This window comes from Corvus hawaiiensis, chromosome 6, assembly GCF_020740725.1.
Source record: "Corvus hawaiiensis isolate bCorHaw1 chromosome 6, bCorHaw1.pri.cur, whole genome shotgun sequence".
Lineage (NCBI taxonomy): Eukaryota > Metazoa > Chordata > Aves > Passeriformes > Corvidae > Corvus > Corvus hawaiiensis.
This window is the reverse complement of record NC_063218.1, coordinates 31,197,501-31,220,632: the sequence shown is the minus strand read 5'-3', so window position 1 is coordinate 31,220,632 and position 23,132 is coordinate 31,197,501. Positions and strand designations below refer to the sequence as shown.

General features: G+C 38.9%; 1 protein-coding gene across 10 annotated transcripts in view; it reads left to right on the top strand.

Moving 5' to 3' along the window:
• Positions 1-23,132, top strand: part of MEIS2 (Meis homeobox 2) — a 173,832-nt gene that overhangs the window by 145,550 nt on the left and 5,150 nt on the right. For 9 of the 10 annotated variants that reach the window (XM_048305908.1, XM_048305911.1, XM_048305909.1 and 6 more), the window contains one exon: positions 22,826-22,884. In XM_048305908.1, the coding sequence (XP_048161865.1) occupies positions 22,826-22,884 (59 nt within the window). Of the gene's footprint in view, positions 1-13,758; positions 13,859-22,825; positions 22,885-23,132 lie in introns of those variants that run through there. The other variant, XM_048305913.1, reaches the window with a different exon arrangement.

Here is a 23,132-nt window from a genome sequence, read left to right as displayed (position 1 = left end):
CTGAGATGGAGCTGTGTGCTTCCACAGAGGTATTCAAACAGTAACTAAACACTGAAGGAACAAATTTAAGCTGGTAAAAAACTGCAAAAGCTGGTTCTTAGAATATCATACTAACATAGTTTTGTGTTATGTGACAAGATATTATAGCATAAGATAAAAATTAACTAAAAAATCACATTAAAATATGTTAGATGGAAAAGCACTAACATAACATAAAAATATTTTGTAAAAGATATTTTTCTCCTAAATATATATGCATTTTGCTGCTTCATTCTCTGACTTTCCCAGAAAGTCACACTGGGTCCCTGTGTAGGTAATGCAAGTGAGGCAGTGGTTGGGGGCTGGCAGATTAAGATCACATTTTCAAAATAGTTTTACTCCTTTAGTCTCTCCTTCTGATTGTCCATGTTCCTGTTTTGAAGTCTGTCGAGGAGAGCTGCAGTTTTTCCACAGATTTCAATTGTGAATTTTGAATCAGTCCTCAAATAGCATTTGAAATAACTTACTCAAACAGCTTTTGTAGGACAACACATAGACATATGGCAGTTTCCTGCAAAGGACTGCAGCAGTTTGTGTCCATCTTTTCCTTTTTTTATGTGTCATGATGTGGAGGTAAATAGCAAATGACTGAAGATACAGTAACACCTGTACCACCACAGAGCTGTTACAGCCCTCAACACTCTTCACCAGCGTAACAGTCGTCAGTACTATTCACCAGCACATGAAATCACAGAGAAGCATCTGTAAGCCACACTACAAAACATGCACATGATATAGGTGTTTTATCTTGAGCTCAGGACACAGATTCTATGAATGTTTACTCCAGCAAATTTGGGGTGTATGAATTGTTTCTGCTGTATGTGGTGACTTTAAATGAACAGTGTGCAGTAGTAATGCAGGGTATACCACCATGGGGACAATACAGTGAGGAATTATCCCCACAGACTCCTCTCCAGCAATGCCCCTCCCCATGTGTTCTTGATGCTTGGTCTGTAATAGTCTACTCTGACCCTGACTTTGCACAATAACTTACTTCCAAGAAACAGTCATTTAAGGGGATGCAAGCTACCTGTAACATGAATTTCAGTGGAAACACATAACTTTTTGCTTACACTTGCATGCTCAGAAAACGGCATAAAGATTCTTGTCTCCAGCCACTGTAAAATAAGCAAGAAATATCAGTGTCAGATAAATCAGAAGGTGCTTTGGCATGCATGCTTCACTTCCACTATGAATCTCAAGATTAAGAAAAAATGACCTGGCAATGAAGCAATGACTGTTTTAATCAATTTGTTTACTTATAATCTTCAAATACATAAAAGAGTTTTATTTAAAGGAAAAAGAAAAAGGATGCTTGATGTTTATTACTTGTACCTTCCTCCAAGGTCCAGTAGTTACCGTGCCTGCAATTTATATACTGTAAAGTACAGTATCATAGAATATTCTGAGTTGGAAGGGACCCATATGATATAAAATTTTGGGAGGTTCTGATCTGATGACACTCCTGCTTGTCCCAAAGTAAATGAACAGAAACTTTGTTGTCACTGAGAGACTTTACATAGTGCAAAACCAGGGAAAATCAGACTTACCATTCCTGTGATGGCCTAGAACTAGGTCCGTGAAAACTGCTGGATCCTGACACTCAGAGTCATAGAATCATAAAATTCTTAAGGTTGGAAAAGACCTCTAAGATGACCACGTCCAACTGTCAGCCTAGCACCACCTCCATGTTCACCACTAAACCATGTCCTCAAGTGCCACTTCAGCACACTTCCACCTCTTGTTCTTTTGTTGGTCTTTGTTTCTTTCACTGGAAGCCAAAGTGAGTTGACTTGCTATCCCTCTCCATGGTGTTCACTTCATCAGACAGAGGATAGCATCTGTTTTCAAATAAGACACATGTTGCAAAGAATCTCAAATTCATCTGCTTAATAGGAAATGTATCTAAAAGAAATCCATTAAAATAGGCTTGGATTAAAAATAAATAGAGCTGAAGTGAAACAAAATGCAGAGAAGAGTTGTAATGCTACATGGCCAAGGCTAAGGGAAGGGGAGAACAGTAGGGGAAATGTGGCATCACAAAAGCAGTAGGTTAACAGGCTGCCACAGAGAAGCTTACATATTTCCTCATCATAAGCACAAATAGTTGTTCTGCCTGCTGCCACAATTTCTGAAGTCTACATCGACACTCTTCTCCTTTTTAAACCAGGGTCTCTAATAATTCGTATTGAAACATGACAGTGGAGATACCACATTCTACCATAGTCTGGTTTAAGTTGTGCTTCCTCAACACAAAATGTGGGTTTGCCCACAAATGCATTTGAACAAGTCATTTCAGGTGTCTGACTTTTCTGTGCACACTGTAGAAGTGAATTTCTTCTGTATCTGTATATCCTGCCCTCCCACTTCCAGTGGTCATTTTTCTCCTCTTCTCTCTGATTGCTGAGTTGCATTTCTTTTTACTGTCTGCAAAGATTATTTATTGGGCTTTTTTAAACCCTCTTCTTTCCTCCCCTCTTTCTGAGGGAGGCATTAACCTGGAGTTTCATGAGGACATTGTAATTTGTCCATCTACCACTTGGTAACAGGTTTATCTTATGGATAAGAAAGTATTTCATATGCCAAAATATTTGCAATTTCGGCTCTAAGTTTTAGTCCAGTTCCTATCAGTACTTGCCAAAAGGCAATTACCAGCATTTGTTTTGTGGCTTGTAAAAAATAGATGAATTGGTGCATCTTGGAATACTCATCATACAGTCAGAATTAGTTGGTATTCTCTTTGGTAGTCCTTAAGAGAGACAGCTAACTGATGGGGTCCTGCAATTGAAAATGTCTATTTTTTATTTAGGAATTAAATATACAAAATAAAAAGCACAAAATGAGGACAATATTCTTTTTGTAGATTTTTTAAAAGCAGTAAACCCACACTTACAGGAGAAGAAGATAAAGATATCAAGGAAAAAAACCCTAGACAACAATAATCAATTAAACATTTAAAAATAAAGAAAAAAGAGGAGAAAAAAATTTATCCAATTCAAATGGTGAGGTAAAGTGCTCTTTTATGTTCCATTTCACATCCTGCAGGAACAATAACATTCTTTTGAGAATCAAAACTGAAATCTAGACATTTTTAGCTCACAGGAAAATATGTGTTTTGATTGAGCATTTATATGAGATTAGAATTCTTAAATATCAGTCTAATTATCCACATAAAAAAAATAATCTTAGAAAGACTTTTGAAAAGTTACTTGTGAATAACAGTTACAGAACAAATTGTAAACCAGACTCTAGTAATTGTAGCTAGCGCAATCAGGCCCTCAGCCATCATCAGAATTTCAATCAGAGGAAGGTAAATCCTGTGCAGTGCAGAAGAATGGATATATTAGTATCTAGATATTTTTGTGCCCTTTATTGTCAAATTGTCTCAAAATCAATATAAAATGTATCATATCAAAATAAGGAAAATGAGAGGTAAGACAGGGAAGAAATAATAATTATTATTAACCAACAGGAAACCAAGCATCAGGTAGACTCGGGGTTTGGTTATTAGTGAAACTGTAGGAATAGCATGAAATATGTCTCTGAGGCATAACGATAGCAGAGTTTTGTTCTTTGTGTTTGCTCATTACGGTGATATGTATTCATTACTGACCACTATTTGCTGTAGGTTTTGATCATTTCAGTGCTTCAAGGAGGTGTGGGTGGAAAAGGAGTCAGTTCTAAACTCCACTCACTCCTATTCTTTCTTTACTTACTTGCTTCTAAAGAGCAAGTCTTATACCTCTCCCTTCTTTTCATAATCGGAGTCATCATGTACTATGAATTGGTTTATACACATTAAGAAAGAGAATAGGTAACAGACTCAGAAACCAGACACAATTCACTCAAACTCAAAGTCCTACTTCACTCCATAGTGTCTCCTTCCTGTGTACTGCCATCAAAGAAGAGTAAAACAAACGTCCATCATTCCTTTCCAGGTTCACCACGCTGAGTCTGAGTTTCTGTCCCCAAGGATTTTGCATTATATGTTTGCCCTATCCACTTTAATAGCAGTTATTTTAGTAGCTGCTGGGACCTCCAATGGTAGACTATCCCCTACTCTTGCTGAAGGATGACAACAGTGATGTATTAGGTCTTTCCTTTTTGTAACTACCATGATACTGTAATGAGCAAGTATTCACTTCACACTTCTCTTCCTGATAATCTACTGGTATAGATCCGTGGTTTCCTTTTAATGTCTGGTTCATTAGATGGTAGAAATGTGTGTAGCATTTTTAGCTGTGGTTGAGGAAAGCAGGGAATGTTGAGGTTAAGGTTTATTATGACTGTCATGTTCAGGAATGGAGAGCTATATACTATTTCTGCTCTGAGTGTCTGCACATAACTCCAATTGACACTGGAGTTATGCATTTGCCTGAAAGCTGTTTATCACTTTTTGAGTACTTGCTATTTCTAGGGGTGATCAGAACAGAATAGATCTGAGTACCAATTATTTTGAACCTCCTTGAAACTTTCTGTGCAGCTTGGTTAAAGACAGGATAGCACAGTATCCTTTACTACATTTTACATAGCATGTAAATTCCAACAGGTAATAGTTTTGTCCCTAAAACCACAAACACAAAAACATTAAGAATATTCAACAGTATCATTTATTATGTAGAGGGCATTGTACAGTTGCCCTCCCCCGACACTTGAAATACAAGTGCTTCATGAGGGAATAAACCCCTGAAAGCTTGGTTGCAATTTACTTCTTTACTTCCTGCACACAGTAACAATGATAATTGAATTGAAAAGCATTTTAAAATTCATAAATATATAAGTAGCCATTATGTAGTGGAAAACATATGTCTGACTACAGGACCTGATCCACTACTCAGTTACTCCAATTTTAAACTAATGTAACTCGACGGTAATCAATGAGGGGAGTGTTGTGCAACTGAAGTAGCATAAGGCAAATAACATTTTTAGTACATGTAAGGGTCATTTTGCTTAAAAAGAAGGCCAGCATTTTCATTGTGTGTTTATTTTGGGCACCTTAAACCGAATGTCCAGAAAAAGAGGCACTCAGAATAACTGGGTGCTTTTAAAACCTGCTTCTATTATGACTGACAAAAAGCTGAGAATATTTAGCTACGTACTTCTATTACAGAGGGAAAAAGCATGCTGGGATTTTCCCTTTTGTGGGGTAGAAATTTGTTTTTAAAGTAAGCAAATGTAGCTGCTCAGTAACCTAATAAGAAAGTGATTTCAGCTGGAATTTGTTTTGATGGTTAAGACAAAACTTCATAGGTTGGTTAATGGAAAGTGAACAGGATGATCTTTATATGTTCATAAACGCAAACAGTTTAAGCCCAGAAGGAGACCATTAGAGTCTTCAGTCTCAGCTATTTTCTCTTCAATTTAACTCAAATTATCTCTGCACTGAGCAGACTTGAGTTTGGCTGAAGAGTTTCTTTTAAAAAAAAAAAGGCATCCCACCTCAATTTTTCTGAAAATCATTGACTCCTGAAGTGTTAATCATTACACTGTGTATTAGTAAAGCATGTGTGGAAAGCAGAATCAGTAATTCACAATGCTAAGTTTATATAAAACCAACAATCTTCCCCTGCTGCTCCCTCCCAACTCCTGTGCAAACCTAGCACCATAACCTAGGGGATGAACGTAAGAGAACACAAGGCTCTGGTGTCATTTGCACCCTTCAGATAGCTAAGCTTTTTGTGGATGGTCTGCTGTGGAATTTCAAAGAAAATAAGCCAACTTGCACCAGACAAATTAAGTTGCATTCCTTTACATTTTAGATGTGAGACATAAAACAGATACAGGGCTGTTCAATCCTTTATCAAGGTGACACAACCTCAGAAAGCTTTGATGCTGTCTATTGCAAATCTCATGAGAATCTGAATAGGAAAAATAATCTGATTAGTTTGTTTGACTCGCCTTTCTAACTACATATATTCAGAAAATGTTTCTGTACAATTCTCTTCCCCTCTCTTTATTGTGTGGTTTGCTTTGTTTGCTTGAATTTAAAACTGCCATTATGTGAAAGTGTTGCAAGTATAAATAATTTAGAAGATAACTCTGTGGGGATACTAATAATAAGTCCCTGCTTTTTCTAATAGCTACTCATTATGGTTCTGAGAACTAGTATTCAAGTTACACAACATCACCGTGTCACAGATTTTGTGGATGTTGACAATAAAGGAATTTTGACATCTTTTTAATTAAGTGTATTTTGCTTCTTTAAAATACCCCTTTTGTTTGCAACTGATTTTAATTCTCCAAAAATACCCAAAGACTTCTTGAGTACAGAGATTGATGGACAGACAGATACATCCATCTGGTTTTATCTATCTTAAGTGTTTGGATGTAATACTTTTCCCCAATAAGAAGCCACAATGATACAATTATCTGTCAATGCACAATTACTTCTAAGGGAAATCTAATCAGTTAATAGAAGTTAAGAAAGACAAATGTACAAAGGTAATAAGTGGTTCAAACTCAAACAGTCCTACTCTGTACACCACTCTCATTTAAAGAAAAGAAAAAGCTTTTAATGGGGCTTCTCTTACTTTTACTCCATCATTTTATAAATTAGTTTGCTGTTCTTCCACAGGAAAATTTTAAGTAATTTTAAGTAGGACAACATTGAGCTCATGTTTTATGCACTTGGTGGTAATGATAGTGTAGCTGTCCTTTCAGACTTAAGTCCAATTGTTGCGTATTATTTTTTCTTATTTTTATATTTTTTGTATGGTCTCCAGTAAATGAATAGGTGACATCAGTCTGAATAACTGTTGCTTAGAGAAATCAAGCTCCTTATCATGCTAACCTCATCCTGAGATCTTTTGAAAAGTCATAGGGCAGGCAGGCACTTTTTAAAGCAGTCATAAGTAATAGCCTACTTCATGCTTTGCACACAACAAACAGACAGGATTAAGCAGCTGATGGCATGTAGAGGCCATCCCCTCACAGAGGTGCACACTGTTTCAGGAGTTGGTCCTTTGGACTATATTATGGAGAAAGATATTGAATATATATAATCATAAACTGTTCAAAGCTACATTTTGTGTTTGTGGTTTGTTTGGGGTTTTTTATAACAAATATTGCATAGTTTTATCAGAACCATATTCACATCTTCTGTTCCAAAGTGTAGCTGTGTTGTGATGATTTTCAGGGCAAATTATTTAGATGTTAAAGGATACATAGTCCATTCAAACAAAACAGAACTCAAGAACTGAGAGGAAAGTATCACTTCAAAATACTGTGGAAAGCTTCACACTAATGACTGTTAGAGTTAAAATTACTGATGAGATGGAACAAGCCACAGCTGCAGCTACTGCAGATTGCTTGGCTAACAAACTATTACAATAAAGAGAGTATTGTCTAAATGAAGCTCATGTTTTATTATCATTTTATATTTGGGTTTATAACCTGGCAAACAAAATTGGCAGTGAACCCAGAGCAACATTACTCTCTCAGACATTCTTAAATACGAGTTTTACTTCTCAATACTCCTCACACATTTATTCGCACTGTCCCAAACCCACATGCATTTCCTAGTGTTCCTAGTGTTCTTTTTCTCACACCTCCAGTGTCCACCCCTCTTCCTATTTCCACTTCAACAATTTGTCTATTCTTCTTCTGCCTTCATTTCTTCCCACCTTGAAAATTGTAGTCCCCTTTTTCCAGGACTCTACATCCCAGTTCTTCATCCCCCCTTAATGTATCAAAAGCTGGTGCTTCACACACACATAAAAAAAAAATCACGTCCTACTTTAGGCATTTCAGCAACCTTCCTCCATCCTTTTCTGGATCAATTTCAAAATTGTCTTCTTTAAAAAAATGTTGAAACCTACTTCAACACAGGTGTCTCTTTCTCCTCCCCCCATTCTCCTCACTGCTCACTTTGTCTAGTGCTGTCCTCCCCTCAGTTCAGCAATCTCCGTTGAAAAATACTTCCTTTCTACCATAGCTCCCATCTAAAGAGCCTTTCTGTATCTAAAGAGCCTTTCTGTATCATTGGATAGCCATATATTTTCTCCTTTGCCTGTACATACCTCTTAATTTCTCTCCATGGAAACTGGTTTGGGACAGCATTCATGAGGAAGATTAATACAGTATGGCATGCTTAAGCAGTTATTATAGGTCTGTGCTATATTGGAAAAAAACAGAGCATGATCTTGGTAGCACTCGGAATAAATTTGGCAGAAGGATTAAATGGGGGTTTTTGGTCTGGATGCAAAACATGCCCAAAAAGATTTTCCCTTTCCAATTTTTTATCTGTTTTTACTACACTTGAAAATGAAGTGTAGGCACCCATCTTAGCTGCACATCTTTGCATCAGATTTGTTCTAGCAATCAGGTACACGGAACTGTGAAATTGGTGGAATTTCGCATTATTATGTTTTCATATTTGTTCTTTTATAGACCCTAGTTTCTTGAATTAAAGGAATACAGGTCATCTAGACACATTTCTTTTTACTGGGAACACATGTTATCAGGCATCAAAAATTAGGCAGCTAACTGGACCACTCATCTCAGCAAAACTGATTGGTGGTTAAGGGACATATATAAAATACAGCTGGATTTTTCAACTCAGGCTTCTGTCAAAACCCTTTTAGAGTGCTAAATTTTTCTTTTGCTATTGACCAATATATTTGTTTTTATTTATTTCACTGACTCATAGAGCTAATGCACTTCCTGAAACGTCTCCGAGAACACAGGTGAGACACTACAGGGTATGCTGTCTTAGGCTAGAATTTACTAGGATTAAAACAGATGTGGCATTACTAGGGTCTGCTAAACTTCATGTGATTTATACAGATATAAAGCATAGCTGTTATGATTACAATGATGCTAAAAATGTTGTGGATCATAATATAGTTACACTGGAAAGACTGATTATAACAACCAGGGGAGAATCAAGAAAAAGAAATGGAAATTCTCCTTTAGTCAATCTGAAGGGGTGTCTGCATTTGCAGCTTCTATTATTCTGTTTTATATGGATGAAAGTTTACAAGTTTGCAGGTAGAAAGGCATATTTGATTTCCAAAATAGTTAAATGCTACAAGATTTTTGCTATCAAATTAAAGATATGATTATTCCTAAGAAAGCAAATCATTGACAATTTTAATAATTCGAAGCGAAAAACAAAGAATAACTTTCCCTCTTCTAACTAACTGATTTATCTTCCTAAATTTTCTTCAGTTTGGACAATGTATTAGAATAAGAACATTGCTTTTGTTCCATTTATAGTTAATTTCTTATCAAAATAATTTTTAAATTCTTATGCTCAAAAGTATGATGCTGAACTACTTTGTTTGAAGATGCTACCTGTGAATTTGGTGCATTTTTTTCCTCTTTTCATTGGCTTTTTTTTTTTGTTTTACATAATATTTCTATTGACCTTAAATTTTACGTTTCTTTCAAAGGTTGGTTAAAAATGATATAAACCTTGGCTTGATCTTCTTATGAAAGTGTTGTTAAAATATTGGCTTATGAACTAATTAAGCCACAATAAAAGATCTGTGTAGCATATTTTATTAAATATTTCCTCACATTAGATATGTATCACATTTGAGTTGCTTATGAGTGTCAAGTGTAAACCCTGCAATCTTTAGTTTAAGTTAATCTTTACCATTTGCCACCACTGAATTTTCCAGCATCATCTAGCTGCTATCTAGTCCCAAGAAGCTTAAGAACTTTTGGTCCCCATATACTTTTTTTCCACTGGTGAGCATGCACAAACCTGCTTAGAATGGAATATAATTGAGAAATCTGGAACTGTAAACCTAGCAATACTGTAAAGTGAGATATTGCTCTGTCCACCGTTATTTTATTATATAAAGGACCTCCAGGACAGAGGAGTAGGAACACAAATACATATAGAATGATAAACAGACAGTAACCTGTTCCACAGTGACACAACTTTCAACACAAAATCAGCCTTGCCTCACTGTATTTCCCCAAGGGCCAAACTCAGCTAAAGCTCTTGTCATATATCAACCATACCAAGCTTTACACAAAAGAGTCAAATGGGGTAGAGGGAGTGCTATCCTCAATGACTCATTGGCTAGAAAATTCACTTGTTAAATAGAGTATATGTTTGCAGGTCTTCTCTTCATCTTGATTTAAATCAATGTCTTAACTATTCCAATTGAGTTAAGTTTCTCAATCAATGGGCTATTGAACATAATGCTCCATCTTTACTCTTCTTCGCTACCATGCCTTTCTTGTTCTTCTGATTTCCAGTTCTTTTGTGTATGTAACAACTAGTCAGTAAAACAAAATTAATTAAGAACATGGGCTTGACTGTACAGCCTCTTGGTTAAGACTCTAACTTCAGATGTGTGAAAGTTAAGTGCTGGTTAATTATGACTGTAAAATTGCTTAATTCAGGTGAAACATCTTCAGAACATGAACTGAAAGGGCTTTATTTATTGTACTGAATCTGTGGGTGATTCAGATATTCTTTTAGAAGGTGATGGACCCATGCTCATGTCTGTGTTCCAAACCAAGCAGGATAGGGTGGTAAAACTTGATCTCCTTCTTTCCAGATAAACAGTCAAATAATTATGGTGTCAGCTAAAAAGGAGAGATGTTTATCTGTGTTATTATAAGGAAGATCAGGCCTGTCCTAAGATGTCTGTCTGTCTAAAAGGATCCATAGGAATCCTGATTGGACATAAGTGTCTAACTCAGAGCACAGTTACTGCAGAAAGTAACTGACTGTTAGGAAACACAAATAGACAGCAGCGGAAATGATGATGGGATGGGATCTTAAAAAGTAGAAATCTACATGCCTAATGAATTTAGGCATTTTCAGTGTTAAGTGATGGTTTGTTTTGGTTTTTTTTAACCAAAAAATGTAGTTAGGTATCTAAGTCCACCTTCTGGTGATTCCTGGAACATCTAATCAGAGACAGAAATTTCCTTGAGAGCAGATCAGCTACATTTAGGCACTAGTGTCAACACCCATTTGCTAATATTGCCTTCTAACTCAGAAATTCACTGAACATTTGGGAACATTTACAGGGCCTACAATGATTTTGATAACAGAACTTAATAATTTTGAAAATTTGCCTTATGCATCTGAGTGTTTTACTAGACCAGGATGAAGTGATGAACATTGTTGGACATGGCCCTGCCATTACAAGTTTTGTGGGCTCAAATGCAGGTTTATACACATATTCTTAGATGCCTTTACCCCTACGCAGTGCAGGAACAATTAGTGAAATTCTGAAAATTAAGCCTCTACATCCTATCATTCAGAACAGTCAGAGTTAATATCGAAATCCATCAGCAACCAGTTATTAAAATTATGTAAGATCACACACAGTTTCCAAACTGCTCTCATAAAGAAAGCAAGGTAAATATTAGATAGGTTATATAGATTGGGTTTCATTTCATGACATGTATCTCAATTGTATGCAAAATATGGGATAGTGGAACACATTACAGAACCAGCCAGTTTTGACTGAAGAAATACATACACCCGTTTCAAGTTTCTTTCTGTTGTAGGACTTAATTTTCACATGAGCTATTTAAGTGGGAATGACTGCATTAAAAAAAAAACTTCTCCAGCTACACATCCCTTAACAGAAGAAAGAAAAATACATTAAAAGACCTCTCTTTAGCGCCAACAACTGAAACGTGGCGTACTTGCGCACAGGCATCTCCAATGCTCTGCTCTGCCCATAAGCCAGCCAAGTACTGAAATCAGCAGAACCCAGCCTTTCAAAGGTTTTAGAAAGAGCAAACCTTGACAGTTTCAGTCCTTGCTTGTTCAGAAGACAGAAGCTTGTTCAAAATGGCAGAGAGACAAGAAATGGTGCAACATCCACATATATGCCCTCAATCACAGCATATCTGGCCATCTAGGACCCGTGCAGAGCACCAGCAGGCTTTATCACTGACTTGCCAGCTGTACTTTGCAATTATCTCTGGGGAGCCAGCAAGGTAGGTGAGGGAGCAAGACTGAGCCCTGGAGAGATGAAGGTCAGAAAATAAGAGAGCCTGGGATACAGAGCGATAGGCTGAGGAAGTGGCTGAGGAAGAGGTTTTTAATTTTTAATTTTTCCATTCCAAACCAGTTTGGCTTACAACTAAGACACAAGGATCCATGGAACACTCATATGTAACAAACTCTCAAAAATGTTTTTAGAACATTTCCCCCTGATTCATGTGGAATACAGAGAACACAAGATGGGATGAGAGATAGCAAAAGTTTCACCAGTATGACACAGGGAAGATCTGTATATTTACCTCTTCATTTTAGCATACTTAATACACTTGTCCCACACTTGTTCTGCTGCCAGCTCATCACTGTGAAGCATGTATTCCATAACATGGCAAGCTGCAGTCTCACGGTGTCTGTGGTGTTGACACATCTTTAACTACTAAGACATTAGACCCTCTGATTTGATAAAGTCTTGCCACTAGTATTGTAAAAATTAAAGGGAAAACATTAACATCTGCATCTACAGAAAGAGAGATTTACATAAGCAGAATCTCCAGTACCCAGACAGTGCAAAGAGCAAAACACAAGGGATATCAGCATGTGGGTATGACTTACTGAGAGATTATTAGGTGTATCTGGGTAAGAGCTATACCTTGGGAAAGGGGGAGATGTATTTATACATAGTGTATTATTTATGCCCATTACTTCTAATTGCCTAACTAGTTCTCTTTCCTCTCACGTATACTTTAGTACCCCCCAACCAAAGAAAGATGTCTACAGCTAAATATCTGCCAATTATTATGGACTTTTGCTTAATATTCTATTGTTCCACTGACAGCACAGTTTTTAATATATCATTTTATACTATCCTGTACATCATCATTTTCCTGCCTCCCTTAGGGCTCTGGCTGTAATAGTTCTTATTTATTTCCACAAGCTAACATATATGCAAAAGATCTTGTAGTCATGATGTTGCCCCCACCACCCTCACCTCTTCCCATCTTTGTTTTTGTTATCCCTTTTTGTCTGTTTTTAAAGTTACAGTATAAAGAAATCTGAACATGTGTGTAGACAAAAACCAGGGTCAAACACACAGCTTCTCTCCTCTTCAGCAGCGTTACACTGCAGCCTTTTATTGTGCCCTGTAGGTTTGGGTTTTCAGCTAATAAACTTGAAAACAGATCATAAGGGAAATAAAGGAAAACTCTCTTGCTACACCAATGGGTAAGGCAGGACTTTAACAGCCTGTGTAACAGATCACCTCACGAAATCTGCTCAGCACCTTCTAAGAGAGTGACTGGAGCACTGACTCAGGGTTGGCAGTGCTGCAGTCTGGTTAGTTGCATCAAATGCTCTTTCTTACTGAGTTCTTGTTCTGCCAAATGCTTTTTTTGAGGAGAATCTGCAGCAGTATAAGCTGGAGGTGCTTGCAACTGCATCACTGTGTCTGAAACAGAACACACATCTTTAGGATCCCAGTTTTCAAACTTTCAGCAGTGCATTTCTATAAATATATTTTGGCTGTGTTTTTTTTAAAGTGGGCTCTTTGGATCCAATTTCCTGACGTTCCCTGGTTGACAGGTAGAAAAATATACATTTTTTTTTTCCTTCAGATTTTAATAACAATGAAAAAGTGCACAAGCTTCGTGGTCAAGACAGGACAGTGGGTACAAAAATAGTTATCTTAAGGCAAAATTTACTGTCAGGGAAAATGGAACATTCCTTATGAACTCACGAACTGGTAGTGCATGTGCAGGTTGGTTGTAGATGGTTGCTACAATAAGGCTTCTTTCATACAGGTGTGTTTATGCCCCAGGCTTGCTGGCCACAGTCCATTCCATTTACAGAAGCTGAATTAAACAATAACTACCGCATTGCAAAAAGAAGAAGAAAAAAAAGGTGAGCGTCAAAGGAGATGCCTGAGAGCTTTGTTAGGGCCAAGAAAAACCCTGTTGCAGTTGTCAGAGCTTGTTGATGTTGCAGAGAATGGCACTTTTTTTTTCTGCTGGATTTTGTGGTTCTGCCTTAGGAAAGAAAGTAAAATAGAACGGAAGAACAAAGTCCTACTCTATAAATCAGCAGCTGCTCCTTGCCAGATCAAAGGAGTGACATTTTTGCTCCTGGACTACTTGTCCACTTTAGGTGCTTGACAGACAGCTAACAGCTGGCCTGTTACATAGTATAGGAGAGTTGGGCTACATCTTCTTCAGAGTAGATGACAAGCTAATCAGAGATCCCCATAGCACAGGACATGTGAGTGCACCTTGATCTCTTCAAACATACCCACTACATAATTGCTAAACACCTTTATGCATTTTTGGCAAGTTGCTACTTAGGTAGTTTCCACTGAAAAGTAAAAGGAGAATTAGTGCCTTAATCTTATTTGGTCAGGGAAGTTAAACAGATGTTAAACTTGTTGACAACTCTCCTTTTCAGACAATTTAGAATTGATTTTAAAAAATTAGTATGTTAAATACTGGTAAGTTAAAAATAGGTGTAAAATACTTGAATGTGGTATTATTCAGAAACTACACTTTGTTTGGTTTTTTTTTAAAGTTACCTAAAATGAGGTCCCTCAACTCCTGATTGCATTTTCAACACTGTTGGACCCTAATTAGTTTTGAAAATGTTTTCCTAGGAGTTTAAGATGACAAATTTACACATCTTTAAATGCATGAGTTATTTAAGATTTTAGAGGAGATTTGTTGTCTACCTTTAACATGAATTTCTAAGTGCTAGCAAATCCAAGTGCATGCCAAATTAGCTAAAATTGTATTTAGCGTCTCCACAAGATGTATGTATACAAACTTGGAATTTTAATGTCAGTAGTAAAAATTTCAAAGTGATTCAGTTTCTAGTTGATTCCCATCTGCAATAAATCAAGTACAGGATGAGGTTAAATACTATGGCTTGTGTCTATTGACTTTACATTTTATCTGTAAGATATGAATAGCTAAGGAAGTATGTCTGTTTGTCTCCTCCCTTCCTTTCAAGTATCTTTAAAAGATCATTTTTACGGTGCGTGGTAAAACAAAAAAAAACCAAACATATATGAACAACCTGATGGCACTGTCAAAAGAGGAACAGCCACTTCTGGTGTGTGTTCTGTGGTTTCACGTGGCATGCACCAAAAGGCGCTTGTTTCTCACCAGGAACCAAGGGGGAATAAGGGATGATACTTTTCCACTCAGGCTGAGGTTTGCTGGGAGCTCGTGAGGAAAACTCTGCCCAGCCGCGGCAGTGCCGTGTGTGGAGCGGCACTCCTCCGGCAGACGCCCCGCCACGCCGGGGCTCGCACCGAGCAAAGGCGGGCCGGGCCATGGCGCTGCCCGGCTCCGCGGGGGGAGCGGCACCCCCGGTCCGGCAGCGGTGCTCTGGCCCCACCTCATGGCGCCCTGCTGCACAGCGGGAGGCCTCCCCTGGGGACACCCAGGCCGGACCTCGAGGCCGGCCCAGTTCTGCGGCCGGGAGCGATGGCTCTTCCCTGGCCGGCGCTGCTGGAACGGCTGGACGCGGCCCTGGCGCGGGGCCGTGAAGGCCGCGGAGCACGGGCCGGCGGGGCGGCCCCGGTGGCTGCGGGGCCCCAGGTTCCTGGGGAGCACGGAGGAGCCCCAGCTACGGCTGGGGCCTTTCCTTCCCTGCCGGAGAAGCCCCTGCGCACAAGCCCGTGCCCCGGGGCGAGGGCTGGGCGGCTCCCGCGGTTTGTGCTGCGGTGCCGGTGCTCCCTGTGACAGCCACCAGGGCCTTCCTCGGCAGAGCCAAATGGTTTCTCCGCGCTCGCAAGGAGTAATCTGGTAACCGAGAGTTACACGTTTAACGAGGCTGATTTTCCTCTGAGGTGAATAGTTGCCCGTCTTGCCAATTCTTACGATTTTATCACAAGGCTCAAGTTATTTCATGTTAACTCGAGGTCCCAGCTCCAGGAGACAATGGTTATGTGAGAATCTTTTCAAATAAGTTTCTAGATTTTGTGGCTGAGAAGAGCATTTTAAAAATGTGGCGCAATGACTGAAAAACTTGCAAAGTAAACATTGGGAAGAGCACTGTTTAAATTTCTGATTTTTTTAGGACAGTCTCACAGTTACAGGACGAGCAAAATCATGATTTCCAACAATTGGCAGCTCCAAATAGCACGACGTATTTTTAGGAGGTCCAACATAAACATAGAAGATGCGGCAGAAGTCTTTGGGATGGTTAGCACCTACCTCAGGCTGCCTCAGGCACCCAGCTAAGTTGTTCTCTGTCATCTTCTGAAGTCTTCACCAAACATGGATGCTGACTTAGGTCCTTTGAATCACACCTTTAACAGATGTGAGATGTCTGAATAAGCTTGAGAAAGTTGGTGTAAACAGCCCTTAACCCCCCTTCTCTAACAAGGCTGTCCAAAACTAGGTGAAGCTTTGCCAGGGAATAAACCTGCCTGTCCCTCCCGCTTCCTCTCAAAAGCAATCGTGTAACTGACTCCGTTTCTCAATATTCATGACTTAGGGAAGCCTTATTTAGATGGCTCATTTCCAGGTGACTAACTCAGCTTTTTTTTAATTTCCTATAAGGAATGCTGCAAATATGAGTTGGTAACCAGGTGTGGCATAGATTCAGTGAAGCATAAACTAGGGCTTTTTCAACTATTTTTGTACATACACATACTGAAGGACGCCTAAACCTAATTCTGTCAGTTAATAATACATAGTGGAGGAAGAAATTAAATAAACTAAGATAAATAGATTTTACTTGCTTGGATAAAAGTTTAGGTGATAGGCAAAGAGTGCTGTAAAGGCAGGGGGGTGGATATTGATAAAAGTGTTTCTGCAAATTAGTCTTTTCTAATGCATTCTTTCAGACTGCTCTGAGCAGCTCATGACTTTTAAAGTTATTTTTTCTGCCTGGGAAAGAAGTAATTTTCTGGGTTGCTTAGGAAAACATTTTTTGTGACTCTTTCATTGGTTATTTTCCCTTCAAAATTAGGGCATTCTTGGACAACAAGGGATCAGTGTAGCATATGCACTTGAGCTAAACACTGACATGTTCATAGTCCAAATACTGAAACATCATTTAGGCAAGGATTTATTTCCCCATCCAAGGTGAAAACATTTGGATTATTTTTTAGCATGCATTCTTAGACTCTTACTCAGCAAAAACATTGAAGCAGGTGCTTAGACCCCATTTATTCTTCAAGCTCAGCTCCCGTTTATGTAGGTTTAATAAGAGTTGAGCTCATCCACATTTGGCAGGTTTTTGAAAAATCTTGCGAGACTGTTCCCCTGGGCACCTAAAAATTTTCTTAATTTTTTTTTTTGTTCACATGACAGAAAGCAAACAATTCTAACCCCAAATTAATGTTGCTATTGTCGTTACTTGTATTTTTATTATTTCTATGACTAAGTCTGTAAAAATGTTCATTCAGTACTTCTGTCCTTTTCGAGTCTAAGACCAGAAATGTCTTGGGCTAAAATTGAGTCAAAACTTTCCTTGTCATTAATCCTTTTAAGGAACTGATTGTGAATTCATCTCACAAATTTGTTTATTTCTCTGGTTTTCACATAAAGAATTGAGAACCGATTTATGCAGTGGCTGGTTTGTTAAATAAATTCAATATTTTAGCACCTCATTTTCTGGGATAGATATTTTAAGTGGAAATCCAGATTGAAGACTGACACTGAAGTTTTGAGTTGTACGTGGTGGCTCCACATTGTTCCTCAGTTTCTCGTGGGGAGCAGTCTACACTGCTGGGGCGGGACTGGCTCAGTTTGGCACCAGTTCATCTCGCAGAAGATATTAGACATACAGACAAGTGACGGGAGTTAAATATCACTCTCTGCTTGAGTTCAGATTAGGCCCCAAGTTGAGAACGAATTATAGTTCCCTAAGCATTCGTGCACTTCATCCTCCTGAAACAAGACCTGTTGTGACCCTACATACTTAAAGTGAATTTTCCATGATAGCCATAAAGCAAAGCTGGAGATGTTTCTAATTCTGATTGCCAATCAGTACAGTCACTAAAAGTTCATTTCAAGAACTAATCTTAGGCAGATTCAGTTACGGTGTGGTCCCAGTGTTTCAAAATATATGTACAGTATGTGTAAAAAAGACAATGGAAACAACAACAAAATTATTTTTGAGTGTGCCAGATTTGAAAAAGCAGATTAAGAGATCACTATTTGCTATTTATTCTCTTTACACTTTGCAGAAATATCTCTGATTTTATCTGAACATTATTTAAGAATAAAATGTATTATGCAAATTTGAGTTTAATGTCATTTGATATGACTTGAGATAAAATATGATAAATATATAAAGAAGATTAATTGCAGGGCTTCCTATGAAGTACAGAATGCATATTTATTTTGGACAAAGAAAACCAAGTCTCTATTTGAAGAGATGTGATTAAATGCATATATTTTGATTATATTGTCATGCTAATTATCAGTGGTAGGAACCAATTAGGACTAGTGCTACCAAATCACCAGACTACATTGCATATTCACTAGTGCACCTTTTCTGCTCTACTGGGTTTTTCTGTAAGCAGGTAAAAGTGAAATTACTTCCTTTAAAAGTCTATATAAAAGTGCATTTTGAGACAGGTCTTGTTCATTTGTGCTCTTATAAACTGTCCCACAAAAGTTACCAGAACTACTTGTGTGAGAAAGACAGACTCTGGCTATAGGAAATAGATGTGTTTTAGCTAGCAATTAAAGAAAAAAATACAAGATGCAAAAAACCTTTCTATTCAAATGGCTATTGTTCGAATACGCAAGGTTGGTAATCTGTCATTTGCAAAATGCTGGGAGTGAGTTTTTTATTGAGCTTGCTATGTCAATGACATGTATTTCTAAACGTTACACACCTCATTTATCATTCTGGAATGAGGACCAAGTACCATATGAATGTAGAGTTTGTGAAGGTATTGCCTCGCACCCTGGAGGCTGATGACCCATCTTTATCTACACAGCAGGTAAGGCACAAACAGTGGCAATGTGAGCTCTCTTTGCAGTCCCCTGCCAGTGTGCTGACTGTTAAGCTGGGGGAACAAAGGAAAGATAGCATATGGATAGCAGATTGTAGGAGCGCTGAAAGAGGACTGAGGAAATCTATGTTGGGTGTGTGGCTCTGCCAAAGATCTCTTGTATGACTTTGGCCTTGTCACTTAATCTCCTTCTGTCTCTGCTCCCCTCTGCAAACAGGGAGAAGGCGTCTCTCCTCTCCCCCAGGCTTTGCCTGGAAATCTGTTCAGACTCTGAGTTCTCTTGGACAGTGTGGTTGTGAAGCATGGGGTGGAGTGAGACTGAGCTTCATTGGGTCCTCTAACTGCTGCTATCATCCAAATAATAGGAATTACTATTAACAGCAGAGTAACAAAGAAATCCATGTCTTTTTGATAGATTTTACTCATCTTTTCAGGCCATTCAATCTTTGGCCTCTGGGTGAAGGGTATGAGCAAGGTAAGCAATTAGTGTCAGGAGCAGAGCTGTGAATTCTGCTTTTATAGGGTTCCAAATAATGCTGAAAACAGTGGCATTGGTGTTCTCTTTTTTCACCTGTCTCTTAATGTCTTTTGAAGACATTTGTGCCAAAACAACATCAGAGTGTTTCTGCAACACAAACTGAAGTGCTGTGCAAAAGGCTGTATTTTGTTTTACTTTGGCCCTGGATATGGCTCTCCGAGGGATTCAAAAACAGTCCTCAAAAAATGTAAAGGCTAGGGCAGGGACTCTGTTATCTACGTCTCTGTTATGCACTGTGCATATTTATGGAGCAATATAAGGAATAAATAAAAATGTACAAACACTGCATTCTGTGTCCTCGTCTACCAATTGTGCTGATGCATTACATGATGTAGCTACTGCTAGTGAAACTAGGATTCGATTTTTAGCTTCACCTGAAATGTATGTTTTGCACCTGCAATCTTGCAAATATAAATAATTCCATGTGTCATTTTTCCGACATACCCACTGGTGGGTATAACTGATGCTGTTTATGGACAAGATTTTTCAGAGGAGCCATAGAAATGGAATTCCAAAATTACCTGGATGCCTAAAGCCTGTGCTCCTATATCTTTCCAAGTATACATCAGTGTATCTTCTCTCTAGATGAAGTGTTGATGGTCTAGAGGACACTGCTTGCACCTGCTGTTATGCAGATGTGCAAAAGAAAAATGGAGAAATAATGAAATCAGAAATCAAACCCAAGGGCTCTTTTTCACAAGTTTTAACTGGACAAATGGTATCACTTTTATTGCCTTTTTTTTTTTTTTTTTTTTGGTAGGAAAACAAATATGGAGGACTCACTTTTTGGGGCTTGATCTCCCATGGCCAAAACAACTAGTGAATGGCTTCTAGGTAGAGTTTGCAGTGAAAGACTGCTTTTATTTGCATCGGCAGGATAAAATAAGGCCACGCTCTTCTGGGAGTGAATGGCTGGGCAAGATGGGGTTTTCAACAGCTGTCCCAAAGGCTTAGTCTTTGGAGACTGTCGAATGTGTAAGGCTGGAGCAGAGTATCCCAGTCTCCATGCTCAGAGGTAAAGCAGATGTCACCTGAAACCCTTAAGGATGTAGAATTTTCTTAATGCTCTGCCGTGTTGTGCGAGCCCATTGAAAGAACACTTCAGAGGGCACCCATTTCTTACTAATGTAAACTTTCTAAGGAGTATCCAAAGATATGACCTCTGGGTGAACCTTTAACCTTCCCCTTAATTATTTGTTTGAAGACAGTGTGGAGTTCTCCTGCTGAGAGCCAAGGCCCATAATGCTTCGCAGCCCTGTGAGCAGGGGTGTGTGTGCAGGGAAATGGAGAGGGACATAAATAAGGGGACCACCAGATGTAAATAATAAAAGTGGTTGGGGTTTAAATAAAAAAAATGAAAGAGCAATTTGGTTTTCCTGAAGAGTGGCCTGGTTGAAGAAAAGGGGTTAGTAAGATGGAAAGTGTGTGCGTCTGTGGGGGGGTGTTTCTGTGATTTTTTACAGGCACAAATAAGTGTTCATTCCATTCTTTAAAACCTTGCCATCTGTATACACCATTAGAAGCTCATAGGAGAAGAGAAAACAGTCTTATCAGGCTTTCCTGTTAATCTCTATTGGCCTTAACTTTAGCTGATAAAAGGCGTGCTGGATGGAGGAGGTTCAGGTCAGGCTCCATTTGGTCAGCGCAGCAGCATTACTGGAAAGCAACTTAGCAAATAAGTCCTATCAGGGACCTTTGTCTCTGAGGATGGAAACACACTTCAAAATCACAGCACTGGGGTAGGAGATGCCTTCACTGTGCCACAGTCAGAAGGGAATAAACAAGTATATTGATTGTGCCTGAGTTTTTATTTTAATACTTGAAATCATGACTAATTCTGAGGCAGGATGACATTTCTGACAACTGAATGATACTTTTCCTAAAGAATAAAGAATGTCTTTTGGATGTAAACAGAGAGATGCAAAAGAACCCTTTAGTGTTACTTGTAGCATTTATGCATCTGTCTGATGAAATTTCCATGACTGTGATTACAGAAGATGCAATCGAAGGTGTGCCACCACCCTTTGTTATCTGCGAAGGAATTTATCCAGAGGGTGGGAGGGAGTGAGGGAAGCACGACAAAAAGCCTTGCAGAGTTGATGCTATATAAAGGCTAGCAATTTACTAAATGAGCAGATGAACTTAGTTTTCAGTTAACTGACTCAAAGACTTTGCTAGGCGTTGGATCAGGCCCAATGGCAATTATTGGAGGCTGTTTTGGATGATGGGCATGTTAGTATTTCTGAAGAGGATTAAACGCTAGTATTCGACTTCATTAGCACTCCTTAAGGGTCACCAGGCGAAAGCCTGAGCTGTGAAATAGCACACAAAACCTGTGCGAAGGCTCCAAAGTGTTCTCAAACACAAAGAGAAGGGACAAAAACAAGTGTGGCTCCCGAGTGATAGAAAATTGCCGTTTTCAAAGATATTCTGTGAATAGGCAAGTTTTAAAATTATTTTAGGGAAATTAATTTAGCTTAGCTTGTGTTGATGTGGATTGCTGCACATTAAGCTAGTAAGAAATATGCAAGCACTTATTTTTGGATTACTAGCAAAATTAAATCCAGGCTCCACAGCCAACTAACTGCCAGTGCTCAAAAGCCTCGGCAACCACCCCAGTTCGAGATTAAAAAAAAAAAAGGTTATTTTGGGCCTAATATTAACCACATGTACCTGTGGCTGGGGGTTTCTAACGAGTTGAAAGGTGCCTGAGTTGAGGGCAGGCGGGCGGTCGCCTTGCACGGGGTGTCCCCGCTTGGACACAGAGGTGGCCCCCAGCTGGCACTGACCTCCAAACGACCCTCGCCTTTACAGGCTCCAACTACAGGAGTTGTAGAAGAGCAGAAGTCTTTCTGGGCCGGCACTTATTGCTGCTGCGCTGGTGATAAAACTTCAGACAGCCTAATTGATGGCTTTGCTGACCTAACGATACCTTGTGAAAGCACGGAGTGGCAAAGCCTGGTCCTCATTTATGGCCAGCTGCAAGGGGAGCTGGGTCCCTAACATGGAAAGGGGAAAAGAAAGTCTCCCAGCCTGTGAACTTTAACCAGGATCTGAGCCACTTAGAAGAAGTTAAAGAAACAATTGTCTTTTAACACAAGTTTTCGGTCGCATTTATTTGTTCAAAGCCTTCTGGCAAATCCAGCTTTAAACTGGCTAGTAAGATAAGCGTGTTACCCGTTACAATTTCTGAGCACTTAGAGGAAAATCCTTTAAAGTGAAATTATACTCTTTTAAAAAAGCAACGTGAAGCAAAACACATTTCCACAGCACGCTAAAATCCTGTCAGTTTTAAAGCAGAGGTGTTCTCAAAACAGAGAAGCAAGCTGATGAAAGGACTTCTATTCTTTGTATTCTGTTGCAGGTTTATTAATGCCAGAAGAAGAATAGTACAGCCTATGATTGACCAGTCAAATCGAGCAGGCAAGTTCCAAGTAGTATCTGTATTCAAGTCCCACAGGCGCAAATCCTCATCAAGTTATTCTTCAGGAGTCCCATCACCTGGTAAATAAATGCTCCAACCAGGCATTCTGGGAGATTATTTTTTTTTCTTATGTCCCCAGAATTCCTCTGTAGGAAGCAACTTCGCTAATTGGTGCTAATTGGAGATTTCCCACCCTGACTCTACTGAAACTGCTTTTTATTTTCTCTCTGAATTGGTAATTGGGTAC